Here is a 15,044-nt window from a genome sequence, read left to right on the forward strand (position 1 = left end):
GGGTAACGAGTCCTCTCAGTCGAGTCTCAAGTCAAGTCAAGTCAGTAGCGGTTCGAGTCAAGGCAAGTCCTAAAAAGTTTTTGCAAGAAAAGGTTAAAAGTTTAGATAGTTAATCTATTTGAATGGTTTATCGCGACTTTTTTACATTAAAAATGGATACCGCTTCATTACAGTAAACATATCCCATCAACGTCCCTTTCTTAGGGTCAACTTTAATGAAACACGTTAATTGACAATCATTAAACAGCGTGGAAAAGATCGTCAATCTTCAAAGTTCAAAGGAGTTTTTTAAAACCAAAAATTCACATTTTACTGCATGCGCAGGAGCGTTGGTTTAGTAATATAAGCGCTTATAAAATCGAGTACTTTCCCTTGCGCGTACTGCATTCGATTATCTTAACCCAAGCAATAAGTACTAAAACGCTTAATGCCAGCGTAAAAAAGTTTGTGCATGTAGCAGCGACTTTGTTACGTTAAAATTAAGCAAAAATAACTTTGCATAGCACAGTAAATTGCTGCTATTGTTTGCTTGAAGCCAACTGAACACGTTATTAATTAAAAGAAATTTCCGTTTTGTTGGTGAAACAAAGAGTCCGAGTCCGAGTCACTACTAAGACGAGTCCAAGTCAAGTCGAGTCTTTTCACAACTGAGACTCGAGTCAAGTCAAGTCTTTAAAAAAGGTGATTTGAGTCTCCCCATCACTGCTGTTTTGTTTGTTGTAAATTAAAACTCGAAGATGATTCGTTTGCATATATAGGCTTTGTCAGTTCAAGATTGAGCCTTTTTCATACAAATAAACGTAAATACATTTTTGTAATCAGATACGCGGAGTGTTATCAACATCTCAGCTGCTGTTTTACGAACCGGTGATCGGGTACGGTTCCCTCATCCGTTTTTTCTTGTTGGAATCTTGCTGAGTGGAAATGTTTAAAAAGGATACAGTACTTTTATGTGAAAGTGCGCAGCTAATAATTATTTGTTTTACAGGCACTGAGAAATTCACAACTGAAGTTTTAAACCATTGCAAAAAAATAAACATAAATAATAAATCGCATGATTGATTATTGGAATTGTGATGTCAGCACAAGTACTATTGTGTCCTTGTGATGTCATAGACAAACTGCACACAATGTGCGCTGTGGATTGAGGTAAGTATTTTTCTTTTTCTCGGGTCGCTATCAAAGCATATCATGACACCACACTTTCACAGCATGATTTACTTCATAATTCTTCCCTGTCTACATTAAATATTATTTTTGTTAGGAAAAGAGATAAGTTAATTTAAAGATGATTTCAACTTGAAAAGTCATAATTTGTGATTACCATCTGAAGGAGACATCTTGTTTGTGAGAAACCTTGTTGTGAGAAACAGAAGTAAGTTGTAGTGGATGCCCTTGGATTATTATAATGTATATACTGACACATCAGTTTGTGAACAATAAGGATGCTGTAGTGGCTGACATCCAAAAGCATTAGATTTAACATTATAAACTTCTAAAATTGCCTAATGTCATAGTCATTAAACTGCCGCATATTTCTGAGCGTTCTAAACCCAATGGTTGTTCGGGATTGTGTGTCGGGGATTAGGCCGTCACAAATTTCCTTTGTCTTTGTTATTGTATAAATCATAATTGAGTCAGGAAACAGCGGTGTGCCTGCCAATGTGATTAAGTGTCCTTTGTTAATTTGGTACCACGTGTTTTGCGCTATATAAGCTTTTGCATTTTTGTTTATTAAAACACACTGAATATGCACTGGACACTGTAAACACACTGGTCTTAGTCTACAATCTTGACTGGCCATGTTCTCAACCTTAACGACCGCCCCCAACAATGTAAATGTGTGTTTGTATGAGATTAGTTTGCTTGTTTTACTTTACACCAGAAATTATTCAGATTCAGTTTCAAAAATTTTCTGTAAATGCTTAGAAGTTTCAAATACATGATCTTTCCTCTTGGTTTATCTAATTTGTTTTTGCTTGAAACAGTGGGCAGAAGCTCTTGGTCCGCAGCAATAAAAACAAATGGAATTAAACGAAGCTTCATTTTATGTGGAAGGAAATTTATGCAAACAAGTGAGAAAACCTTCCTGGTGGAAAAAATAATCAAAGCAAGATGATTTAATCTAGGTTTGTTTTGACTATTCTTAGAAAATAAAAATATATGTTTTGTTTTAATTCCTAATTCCTGTTTTTAATTTAATCTCAATGACAAAAAATGATTTGAACCGCATTTTTAACAAATATATTTTAGTGTTACAACCGTGCTTGTAAAAACTACCAAATAATTTGTGTGAGCAAAACTCAAATAATTTGTGTGTTTTCCCCTATATGTACCCCTTGTATTATTTTGCACACAAAATGGCATATATGAGGCTGTAAGGCATAACAATGGGTTGGACAACTTGTGTTTTATAAATACTTTGGGTTTGTTGAATTCCGAATTATTACCTTGCTAATGTTGTTGACAAGAATTAGTAACTGCTGGTTTTGTTTCTAAGATTATTAATGGACCAGAACCAAGACTTTAATTTCAATTTTTCATTTCCAGAGTTCATGGAAAAATTGGTGATAATTGTGATCATATTCAGGCAGACAATTATCGAGAGTTGCAGTTTACTTTTGGAAACTTGTTGGTTTGAAAATGTACAGATGGTTGTGTTTGGTCGGTGCAACTTTGCAAGGTTTGTTGTTTTGTGATACTTAGCATATGGGGATCAATTATAACACTAATTTAAAATTCAAAATATACAACATACGGCTAACACTAGTTTCATCATTTTTAACATACGTCTAAAACTAGTCTCATCAAACATTTTTACCTCATTATACCTATTCTCCATTTTTTTACTGTCATGAACACATCATTATTGTAAGTTCATTTCATTTTTTGTCTTTATTCTTTAAAACCTACAACTTTCTCTCACTTCGAATAAACTCCGCAATCTAATTCTTTGTTTTTCAGATTTTCTTCTGGAAGTTGTTGTTTGAGACAAATATCCTGAAAAGTTTGTGAAAACGAAGAATTTTGAAATTTCATCAACATTTTAAGTAGTTAGTTTTATTTTTATATTTGTACAAATAATCGTCACTAAAATACAGAGATTGTGCACAAAGTCAAGAAAAATAAAACATAAGTTTATTTACAATGAAAATGTGAATTTGTTTCACAATAATTTTGTCACTGACAAAAACTTTTTGTTTTGCAGCAAACTTAATCACTTGTTCAACTTTGCTTTTTCAATTTGCAAATTCCTCTCACTTCTTGCAATAATTTTTCCTCGTTGTTCCTCAGTTAAATCCTCCGCTGTTTTGTAAACTTCGATTGCTTTTGTGTAATATTCGATTGCTTCTTTGATTCGTGAAGTTTCACCGCAAACAAGACCAAGATTGTTCAACAAAACACCATAAATGTGATACTTTGAACTTTTATTCCCGAACTTTGTTTCCATAAGTTCAAGTCCAAGTTTTATTGTTGTTTCGCTCGATGACAAATCCCCGATGTAACCTTGACTCGCTTCAATGTGATGCAAACACCAAGCCTCCCATTCACATCGAATTTCTTCGTTTATTTGAAGGTCACGGATTTGCTGAGTTATGTCACGCATCAGTGGGATCACGTGATCGCGTACGATTTCTCTGTTTCTTAACTTCGAAAATAAATCAGAATTTTCCATTAAAAGTTTGATTGTTGTTTGAATTTCCCACGCACAATGCGCTACACTTCTCGCTACAGCGGTGTCGTGATTTTTCTTCACATAGAAATCTGCGGCAATGCTAGAAAACAAAATGGCTTCCAAATATTTTCCTTCATTTCGACGTTTTGTGGCTTCGGCTTCCAAGTCTTCTGCAGTGACCCCCAGTTGACTTTCAAATAACCTTGAAAGTTGCTGTTTTGTCGTTTTTGCTTCGTCATACTTTTTTGTTTTTAATAAATCAACATATTTTTGTACGAGTTGATTGAAGTCATCACCTTCATCTAAAAACAAATCAAAGCGTAGTTTTAATAAAAATAATGAAGTTTCAAATTAAAAAATTGAAAAACACCAAACAAATGTTAGTAAATTCCGAAAGGTGGCGTAAAGAGCTAAATTATTAGATTAGGTGTCAAACAGGGGTAGGGTTAATAAGAGGCTTAATTTTCAATCAGTTTTTTACAAAGTCTTATCCCAAACCAAACAGCTTTAATTAACTGTCAGAATTTTAACAGTTATTTATTTAAGATAATTCATTATTATTATGATGTTCTGGTATTTATGTTTTCTAAAATTAAATTACAAAAACGTGATGTTATTGTTGTCGAAGAAAGATTTTGATGCGTCACAATGCTATTATTATTATAGTTAAAAAGAACAATTTGACGTTTTCAGGTTCACTGCATCTTATGTAATAATTACCACATTAGTCCTACCATTTACGGTACACGTATTTGATCTAAATAAGTGAAGTGAACACCAGGGAGTCAAAATGTTTGTGACATGTGTTCAGGTAGGATTGAAAGAGCTACTAACACAGGAAGTCACATCACAAGCAGGTCTGTTAATTTTCGACACGTGGCGCAACGGAGCATTGGCGTTTGCAATGACAATAATTGCTGGCTTAGAAATTTAGCAAGCGAACTCCTGTGTTAGTTGCCCGGTTCGGTTCGGGTTCAATATTTATTGGTTTTAAGTATTCGGGTTATCAAAAACTGCATCGTTTGACGAGAATATTTCCTGTGTAAAGATATGCAACCTTATATCGGAGCCGACAAGAAATTGTTTGGTTGCCCATGGAAATGCGCTCAAGTCTAAAACAGGAACCTTCTCCCCAAGAACTGAAAAAAATCACTCGACTGATTGGGCTGAAAGTTTAAACAACAAACAATAGGAATTATATTTAACAATTTACACAAAGTCGTCTAACTTATTGCGCTGTTGGCATAATATGCTAAAAACGAGACAACCTTGCGAAAATCCGTTGAAATGAATAAAAGTGGAATTGCAAGTGAAAAATAAGTTCGGGCCGTCGCTACTTTATAGCTGATATTGGTTTTGGTTCGCTGCATGCAAAGTGTTGCTTATCCCCGCTCTAACGAAATGCCTCAAATGTGACAAACCCTTATTTGAAGACTGGATTTTGGCATTTGTCAGTGGTTAGATGTTTTGACACCAACAGTTTGTCTGGTTGCGACAAAAAGTCCTATTTTCATTCCAAAGATAAAAAAATACAGTTTAAATAAATAATATATCTGATGTTTTACTTAAACGTGAGGATTAGCACTGGAATGATTTTGTAAAAGAACTTTGGTAAAACCAGAAACTTATGAGTCGTCAAATTCACAACAATGGGTTTTAAATGATTTTTACGAGTTTATTGTGATTGGTTTACCTGCTGGTTGCTGTGGTGATGTGCTGCTGGAATGAGCAATTTCCTCTCGTGGTGAAGTGGGGCGTTTCTCATCACCGTCTCCAACTGGAGCTAAACAATAGTAAAAAATACATTTCCAAAGTGACTCTTTCAAGAAAAAACCTGCAGCCATTCTTAAACTTTTTTGACCGCGACCCAAATTTGAGTATTATGATCTCACGATCCAAGCCTCAAACATCAAAAAATGTAACAATTTCGGGGCCACGTCGTGGCTGCACTGGGTTGTCTGCCCATGTCAAAATGGCTGCAGGTTTAACGGGTTCGATTCGACAGTACTACATAACACAACACACATTGTGGCTTTGCAACACCATGATTATATAAGTGAATCCCAAATCTAAAAATGTTTCCTTGCACGAATACTTACTCATCCTTAAACGCTAATTGTTACATCTCCACGTTCAGTTTCGCATGATTAGTTTTATTCCCCGTGCTATGACGTAACAATCGCCATGTGCGTAACAGTACAATCGGAAGGATATTGTCAGTATTTCGCAATGATTAGTTCATTTTATACTGTACAACGTGGTCGAGTGAGTGGACTTTACTACTACATTAAGTAAATTCGTTTGTCTTTACTTAATGCAGTAATAGTTCGTTTGGGTAGAATTGAACCACCATACCGCGACCCATACTTTGAGAACCACAGCAATAGAGAAACCCGGCTTCTGGGACTACCCCTTATTGATAAGTGGAAGGAAATACTTTATTCGCTCGATTTTGTTTTTTTAACCAACTTTAAAATCATAACAGATGACAGGGTGGGTAGCTGATTAGAGGCGAAAAAATCTTGTCACGAAAACGGACATGCATGAATGGTAGCACGTGTTCCGCACCAAACCATGGTATACGGTTGCCATGACACCCTCCACAAACAAAATAGCGACTTACATAGCTAAGTAGCCAGTTGCTGAACCTGACCTAATGTCAAACAGCCGTAAAACACCTTGTACGAGACCAATTGTTTATTGTGTTTGTTGTCTTGGTCTTTCCTGAAGCTTCAATGTATAGGCCTGTCAATCAAACTTTTGGGCCTAAACGGGCTTCTCAAAAACGATTCGGGTTTGGGCCGGATTTCGGACTTGTACTTTCAGAATCGGGCCGGGTTCGAGCTCCAATTTTAAGCCGGTTTACAACTTTATGCAGACAGCCGAATTTTGACTGACCTTCAGCGTTTATTGCATTCGAATATGGTCGCTTAAAAGTTCAAAAAGTTTCAAGGTTTTGTTTTTTTGTGGAATTTTTATGTAAATGCTGATTATGAACTAGCTGGCTGTGGATAATTTTGGTTTATCCACCAGCTTTCCGCAGTTCCAGGCTGGTTTATTCGATAGAGCGTAGTTATACCTACATAAGCCTTTCTCATTTGCAAAAATGTACATAAAAATTACGACTGTACATTGAGGACAAGTGTAAAAACTTGCAAGCTTTTCTGAAATGAGGTCTGAACCCGGTTTTTAAATAAAGGTCGACGCTGTTTCGTGTTCAAACTGAAAAGGTTCGCCGTAAAATGCCAGAAAAGTCGATCAATTATTGAAATCGAATCGTGTTTTTTTTTAATTGGTAGCAAATTCCCTATTTCGCCATGCGGTGTATTGCAGCTAAATTTTCTACCTAAAAAAAGTAAAAACATGTTTTGCCTCCACTACATGGTGGTTTGCTGGGTGTGTTACATTAAATAGATAGATTTTACAAACTAAGAATTTTAAGATATTTCTTTCAAACCATCAAAACATACCTGGTGTTTCTTTTAAAGTTGGATTTTTGTCTTTTTTGACTCCAAACAGCTTTTGAAGACTTTGTCTAAAACCAGAAGTTTTGCGGAAATTTGAGGTTCCACCTTTATAACAAAAGTATTTATATGCATTTGTTGAGATGTTCGAACAATAACGCATGTCGCTTTTTACGTTTATTTGGGTCTTTATTTTCACCATTAACTTTATGAACAGATCCATGTATAGTGTTCTAAAGCAGTGGTTCCCAACCTATGGGTCGCGACCCAAAGTTGGGTCGCCTGACAATTCTGTTAGGTCGCCTGTTTTTGTGACAATATAAGTATCTTTTTATTGAATTCGTTTTATTGCGTTATTTTTTATTTGCAAGGTTTTAAATTGTTGTAAAAATTATAACCCAAAAATAATTGTGTGCCAACTTGGAAGGATACAAGTTAATTCTGTTTGTGACGTCATAAGGTATGTGTTAGCTCACTGTTGAGAGTTGTTTGGCTGATAATGATTTAAAACCAGCTCTCTAAAGTTCGGACCAAACGGAAATGTTTGGTCGAAAAAACAAATAATAGTTGATTGATTTTTTGATTATCCAAACTGGTGCAGTAATTGTCGAAAAGGTTTCCCCATTTGAACACAAACATACAACCAAAATACTAAGAATGCATGTCCGTGGGTCGCGAGTAACCACAAAACAAAATTTTGGAAAGTATTTGGATCGCGTCAAAAAAAGGTTGGGAGCCACTGTTCTAAGGTATTTACATCATTTTTACGTGTTTATTTGTGATTGGTTTACCTGCAGGTTGCTGTGATGATGTGCTGGAATGGGGAATTTCTTTGACCTGGGTTCTTACAGGTCTTGTTTGATCTAAACACAACAAAAAACTTTGAAAACGTTTTTGTTCAACTTTAGAAACTTTTCTTACCAAGGTGCTGCGAACTGCTACTGGTGGGAATTTCCCCGGGTTGAGAAGAAGGAGATGATACTTGCTTGTGAGCGCCCCCTGTAGGTTGACGCGCTTGTTGCTGTGGTGATTTGCTGGAATGGGAACTTTCCTCTGCAGATTCGGTGGAGCGTTGAAATCCGGTACTTATAGGATTGCTGGAATCTAAACACAAAAGTGACCTTAGAAAGCGCTTAAAACATGTTTGTGTTTATATACCGCTAGTTGGCGCAAACACAGTCGATTAGGTTTTCAATTTCTTATACCCGGGTGCTGAGGTTGGGGGATTTCCCTTGAAACTTCCCCAGTTGATGTTTTCACTTGTGTGATTTCTATGGATGTATTGGCCTCTTTACTCTCTGTTCCCTCGATGGAATCTAAAAATGTAATACAAAATTATCGGTCACAATGCAACTATCAGCATTATGTGGATAACTACAAGTTAAAACGAGTCAATGTATCTCATACCCGGCTGCTGTGATCTGCTACTGGTGGGAATCTCCCCTTGTTGAGAAAAACCTTGCTCTTGTGCGCCGGCTGGTGGTTCCGTAGGTCGTCCCACTGTGCGACTAGATGTAGTAGACGGCACTGGAAAGTAAAATAGTTTGTTTGTAAAGAATACTTTTGTTTGTGGTGTTTAATATGAAGGTTTACCTTCAAAACGACCAGTCCTTGGTGAGAAATAATGAAGCGGGACGCGTTGTCTTTCGTTGGTGGATGGTTGGTTGACAACCATTTCCCTGGCAACACTTTCTACTTGAGAAAGTAGGTTTTCTGGGTTTTGCTTTTCCAACAGATTTTTTAATTCTTCTTTTATCTCAGTCATTGTGGGACGTTTCGTGGGATCTTGATCCCAGCATCGCTTCATTAGTAGTTGGAGTTGCTCTGCGATTTCTCTGTCTTCACCGACCAAAGTTTGTATCCAAGCCTGTATTTCCTGACAGTCCGGTCTTTTTCCTTTCTTGATTTGCTCCAATAACTCCCTTCGCTCTTCTTCTGCCAGGCGTGGATAAGGAGCTTTACGAGCAAGTACGAAATAAAATATCATTGAATATGAGTACACGTCGTGTTCCTTCCTCGGTTTAATGATAAGGTCCTTCAATTTTTCAGGAGCGGTGTAGTAGGGAGTGTATTGGGGCCTTTCTTTCTTGGTTCGTGCCAAAGGATTCACAGTTGCCGAAGTACTGTGTGTTGCCAGCTCGGCGGAGCCAAAGTCGCCAACCTTGCATTGAAGCTTTTCAGTAAGCAAAATGTTTCCGGGTTTTAAGTCTTGGTGAATTAAGCGTTTGTCGGGCAAGTTGTGACAGAAAGCCATTGCTGTTGCTATTTCGTACAAAATGCGAACACGCACAGCAAGGCCCAGTTCTTTGGACGTATCCATTAGTAGAGTTTCTAAATCTCCACCTTTGCAGTATTCCATCACAATGCCCATTGCAAACGACCATTGGACGTAGCCGAAAATTCGAACGACATTTTTATGATCCGCTTTCAGCAAGTGTTCCATTTCTTCTTGAAACCTTAAGAATATTTCGATAAATATAGCTGTTGTAGTTTTTGTATGTGACAAATCCTACATTTTCACAACCAGTGACTTTTTGTGCGTTGCACCATCGACTTTAAATACTTTGATGGCAACTTCTTTCTTTAACCCATTATGGTATCCAAATATAACATCCCCGAAACCTCCTGAACCGGCCTCAAACTTGTTAAGGTCACATGTGATGTCGCCACAGTCTAATTCCCGTAACTGTTAAATAACAAGACAATGTAGACATCATTTGATGATTGAAACCGTGTTAGATGATTGCACGAAAATCAATATTTGATTCAATAACTTGTAAATCATCATGAACTATACTCACTTCATTTGTTGATGCCATTGTAAAGGTTATTACAGTTTCACAAATTTTTTTCTACTTTTCAGCGATATTGCTGCAAACAACAAAATACGGAATTTGTTACATGTTCCTGCATCCTTTTCCTTCACAAAATACTTTAAGCTCCTGCTACCAATCGACACTGTGTAAGGCTTCAAGTAGCTTTGATAAACTTTCACTGAAGCAGTCTAGCAAACAGGTGCGAGTTGATTGTTGTTAACTTTTTCCGAAACGTTATAAGGTAAGATTGGTGCCACTCTCTTTTTTTTTAATGTAAATGTGAAATACAGCTTACACATTAAACCTTCAAATGCGATTGGAACAATTTTTACCCAGTGCACTTCGTGGGTTTTCATGACGTCGTTTTATCAGACATCGTGAATGGTAACTGCTTCTTTGCAAACAAAAGTAACAAAAGGACAAATCAGCAACTTAAAGCCTTCGCCTCCAACTACAATGAAAAAATGGAATATAAAATAAAACTTCATGTTTCTCTTTAAATTGAATTCCTTCATTTTCAGTTTCTGTGCACAGAAGCAAAAAATATTTGCCAAATAGGCAATTCGTCCAAACCTTTGTGGCTGTCATCAACGTATGAAAGGAGTCACATATTTTGGCAAATAATAACGTTTAACGTGTGGTAAATGTGACTGTTCCTATTAAATTTTGGTAACCGTGAACGTCTCTGTTAAGTAATGATTGCTGCCGTAACTAAATCATGTGGTGGTGAATGCTTTCGGTATAACGCCATCAATAGACCTGGAGTACTGTGATTTATACATGAGTGTGTCGTGATCGCTGGTCTGCATAGACGCTTCAGGGCTGATCCCAGTAATGAATTTATGTTTATCTTAACTGATACTGGTAAATCTGGCGATCCCCTACTACGAAGCTGACATGTGCAGCATAAGAGGCAGGCAACGGTGCTTGTGATCCGACTTTCGGCGGATTCTCCACTGAGCCTGCGTAGCTCTTGGTAGAGCGCGATTCCCGGATAGACTCCTGTCGTGGGTTTGAATCCCACCGCAGGCTAGATTTTTTCTAGCTCACGCCTTGCCATGTGGCAGTGAATGCTTGATGACCGGCTGATTAGGTATGGCGCCTTTAATAGGCCTGACGTACTGTGACTTAAATTAGAGTATGTTTGTGGAAACATTTTTATCCTTGTGCTAGCCGTAGAATTGTAAACACTGTGCATTGGAGTTTGACCACAAGAAAAAGATAGTCGCTTTTCTCAGCCTATTCAGGCGGGTCCAGGCCCGCCGAGGAAGACCGAATCCTGACGGTTTGTTCTATGGGTCGAGGCAGTAGCAATAAAGAGGGATGCTACTGGTTCCACATCCCTCTTCCATTGGGCTGTCATCCAGTCGGTTCCGTCTGAGCCGTTGCTGTCGCTGAATAGCTTGACAGCAGTCGGTACGAAGGGGCGCCTTGATGGTAAAATTCGCTCCAAGTTTAAACCGGCGACAAACTTCCGTGCTTGAAACCAACAACGTTCGGAAACGCAAAACAGCTTTTAAACTGTTTCTGAATTACAGCGCAACTAGAGGTGACTTGTCAAACTAAGCTTGGCCTAACAACGCAACAGACGTTCAACATTCGACCTTCTCACAACACCTGAACAAAAAGCTTTTATCGCATTCGTGCCCATACGGTGGCGGGTTGAAGCCACCAGACCGTGGACGGTGGAATTCAAATTGTCAAACTTTTAACGCAGAGGTTCTGCAAATACTGGAACCGATCCGACTTACGACTCTGACTGAAAACAACTTCCACAAAAACTTTAACAAAACCATTTTTTTGCAAAACGAATTTGTTTCCCACAATACCTAAACAACGACAATCCTATTTAAGTCTGTGATAGGTGAATAATAATCTGCGTATTATTACAATGTTTGCAAAATGCTGGTGAAACAACTAAAGTTGTAAATTTTCACAATTTTACTTTTTTGGTTTGTTGAAGCGATTGTAAAATCACATACATTAATTCTGAATATTTTCTTTTATTTTCTGCGAACAAACAAAAACGTATTTCGAAGTTTTTTAACAAAATTCTTTCACACAAACTGCTTCTTCAATGTTACCAAGTAAATCCACAAGTTTTGATGTAACGATTGTGAATCAACAAACAACAAATTTGCGTGACTGTGCGGGGATTTTTACATCGTGGAGTGTTTCAGGGATTTCGCAAAAGCAATTTTACATTTTATCACTATATGCACACAATTACCTAATAATCCAATCGTGTAAGTACGCATGTGTCAAAAATCTGGAAAGCCATTGTTAGAGTTTGCCCGACATTATTGTATCGGCGCCGATACTCGATACTACATGCTATGTGTGGTATCTGTACCTCTACAAACGGGAAGTGCTTTAGTCGTTTCTGCCGCAATTTTTTCAAAAAGTACACTTGACACTGACGTTTGTCTAATTGACCAGTGCATCACAAGTTCTCCGTATTGTTATCACGTTTGCTTTTCGACAACGTACAAAATGTGCAGATATAACGATTTGCCGAATCAGCAATTTTATTCACCATTCCGTTCTTAGTAATTAGGTATAAGGGATAAAAACAGACGCTTAATACATGAAAGTAAAGTCATTCACTTGTTAAATATAGCCTACATAAAAAATAATCCTTAATGCCCAATCAATCCACATACCTAAAAAGTTTTGCTTATTTATTTCCAAAACAAGTTGAGCTTAGTGCCAGCTGAGAATCTTAATTTCAAAGAAAATACGATAAAAAATATTCAAACTAGGCAAGTACGAATTGATTTAATTTGTTTTTCACAGAATTTCGGCCAAACATTTCCCACAGTGCTCGAAATTATTTTAAACGTTTCATAAAAAAAATGCAAAGATTATAAGAGTCAGATTGGGAACCATAACGTTTACCAACTTTGCGATGTTCTTTTATCAGGTTCTGTTACGTAACGTATCTCAATCATACTAAGCAGCGTTTCCGAGTGTTACGTCATGTGATGACATAACACGTTATATCTGTTAAAGGAACATTTAAATTAAGCAACAAGAACTTGGTCACACAAATCGCCACAAACGTCATAAACACTCGGAACCCTCATCCCTTTAATATTCGGTAATGTAGATAAAGGGCGTTTGTCCTGTTTTTTAGGTCAACGTCTAAATTGCAATGAAAAACTTTATGCATAGCGCCACGTAGGTGGATGAGCCCATATTTGGCGCGCACGCAATGTATTATGCTTCGCTGGAACTGCTAGCTTAGCCCTATTATTGGTGCCAAGTTGAGTTGAGTTTATTTCGCTTGGTGAAATACAACATAGCAACACAATTGCACTAAAACAATCATCAAGCTGGAAATAGCTGCGCAACGTAACTGACCACCTCTTCTTTCGAGTTAATGTCGTTCTCTCTCTCTTTTCAAATATTGCTCATTGGTCTTTGCTATATATAAATTTGGAGTGAAACACACAACAGTGCATTTCGCGTTTACGTTCGCTGTATATTTTATGTCTCTGTGCGTATACTTAATTCTCTAACTAGCCATTTGCTAAATATATTTACCACCATATAAAATGCAGTGGCGTAACTTCGTGATTAGGAATCCAACCAAATAGAACTCATGTGCGTCCTTATGGCTATCGTGTGGAATAAATGAGATTCAAGTACTAGCTGATATTCGTAAGACAAACATTAGTTTGATAAAGGCAACATAAGGCGCAACACCGAGTTGTCTGCTGGTTGGCAGCGTTAACGTTAACTTCGAATGCTTAGTCTACCAGTCAACTATGTACAGAACCGAATCACAAGACCAAGGCTAAAATAGTTCAGAGGCATTCAAGCTTTTAGTATACACTCTAAAAAAACTTCGCTCATTTCTTCTCCCCGGCGGGAGGCGGCGAGCGAAATTCCCGTCTTTCGTCTGGAGAGAAGTGAAGTTTTCGCTCAAACCTTTTTTCGAGGCGAAACGAGAGAACCTTTCTCTCTTTTCAAAATCGCGCGTTCCGCAGTCGACAACGTGATTGGCTGGCGCAAGCGAGGGGAATGAAATTGAATTACGTCACAGTCACATCTATTGCGCAAAACTGCGGGATAGGGTTTGGATAGCGCGAATTACCAAACGAGGCCAAGTTGGGCTTAGATATCATAGGCTAGCGTTGGCGTGTCCAAAGCAGATATTTCACAGTTTGGCATTGAAGAGTCGCTTCTAAAGGATCTGTTTCTAAAGGATCAACAGTTAATTGACGACAGTATTGAGGAGAAAATGGGAAGTAAGTCATTTTATTATCTTGTACTTATATATTGTGTATGTTTTTAGGATTTATTTTGGGGTCTTGTTTTCATTCAAAAACTTCCTGCATAAATGTACAATATTTATAAAACAAAACAATAAAGTTAATGAACATTGACAGTCCTAATTGTCCTTTCAAATGTGGATCTACTTGCAAAGACTGTAAATGGTAAAGATAAGCCCGTGATGCAAGTATAATTGTTTTTTTAGCAAAACCAAAGCTTGTTCAAAGTTTATTTTTCAGTAAGTTCAAAACCCTGATATTTTCTGGATTATCATTTGCTGTGATTAAAACAGTATAGTTGTACAGTATAAAACATCCCCACTAGCTCTGATGTTTTTACAGGCCGGCAACAACATTGGTGAATATACGCAGAACAAGACAAAAGTCAAACTCAGTCAGCCATTTTCGGTCGCTGTTGGTCGAATATATGATCCAGACCAGTTTCCATTCTCTTGCTGTGATGTAACAACTGTGTTGGTGTGTGCATTTGTGCCCAGAAAAATAAACCAGTGAACATATTGTGATGTTTTTAATGTGTACTTTGCTTGAAAGGTGAGCAAAACAAGAACCAAACACACAGCACCTGCTTCTCTATAGAGTCTCGTCACGTAGCAACAACAAAGCTAGAGGTTGGGCGTCATACGACCCGCTCACGTCACCTTAGTTGATTTTAACTTTGATTTCTGCAATTTATCGACTGAGAAACCTTTGTAACATATTCGTGTCGCAAACAACCTGTTTCAATGTTACATTTAAAATCTACGGAAAATTAGTAAACCAAAACTATTTTCTGCAACACAAACTTTTATCG

General features: G+C 37.5%; 3 protein-coding genes and 1 long non-coding RNA gene across 5 annotated transcripts in view; 2 read left to right on the forward strand and 2 right to left on the reverse strand.

Annotated features, from left to right (window-relative positions):
• The window catches only part of LOC145212503 (uncharacterized), a 130,574-nt gene that overhangs the window by 31,882 nt on the left and 83,648 nt on the right, over window positions 1-15,044 (forward strand). The gene's annotated exons all lie outside the window — the stretch shown is intronic.
• LOC145215241 (uncharacterized) lies at window positions 3,045-3,710 on the reverse strand. The gene has a single exon (XM_080083923.1). It carries the CDS (start codon window positions 3,674-3,676, stop codon window positions 3,218-3,220), a length of 459 nt encoding a protein of 152 aa, XP_079940049.1. The 5' UTR covers window positions 3,677-3,710; the 3' UTR covers window positions 3,045-3,217.
• On the reverse strand, window positions 5,344-9,959 carry LOC145215388 (receptor-interacting serine/threonine-protein kinase 1-like). The gene is made up of 9 exons (XM_080084082.1): window positions 9,942-9,959; window positions 9,654-9,826; window positions 8,734-9,596; window positions 8,548-8,667; window positions 8,346-8,456; window positions 8,062-8,244; window positions 7,932-8,003; window positions 7,147-7,248; window positions 5,344-5,459 (listed from the first exon to the last, which is right to left on the reverse strand). The coding sequence occupies exons 1-9, from the start codon at window positions 9,957-9,959 to the stop codon at window positions 5,344-5,346; spliced, it is 1,758 nt and encodes a 585-aa protein (XP_079940208.1).
• LOC145215362 (uncharacterized) lies at window positions 13,912-14,751 on the forward strand. Its single transcript, XR_013857282.1, has 2 exons — window positions 13,912-14,209; window positions 14,576-14,751. It is a non-coding gene; the product is annotated as an uncharacterized LOC145215362 (long non-coding RNA).

Source organism: Phallusia mammillata, chromosome 2 (genome assembly GCF_965637545.1).
Source record: "Phallusia mammillata chromosome 2, kaPhaMamm4.hap1.1, whole genome shotgun sequence".
Classification (NCBI taxonomy): domain Eukaryota; kingdom Metazoa; phylum Chordata; class Ascidiacea; order Phlebobranchia; family Ascidiidae; genus Phallusia; species Phallusia mammillata.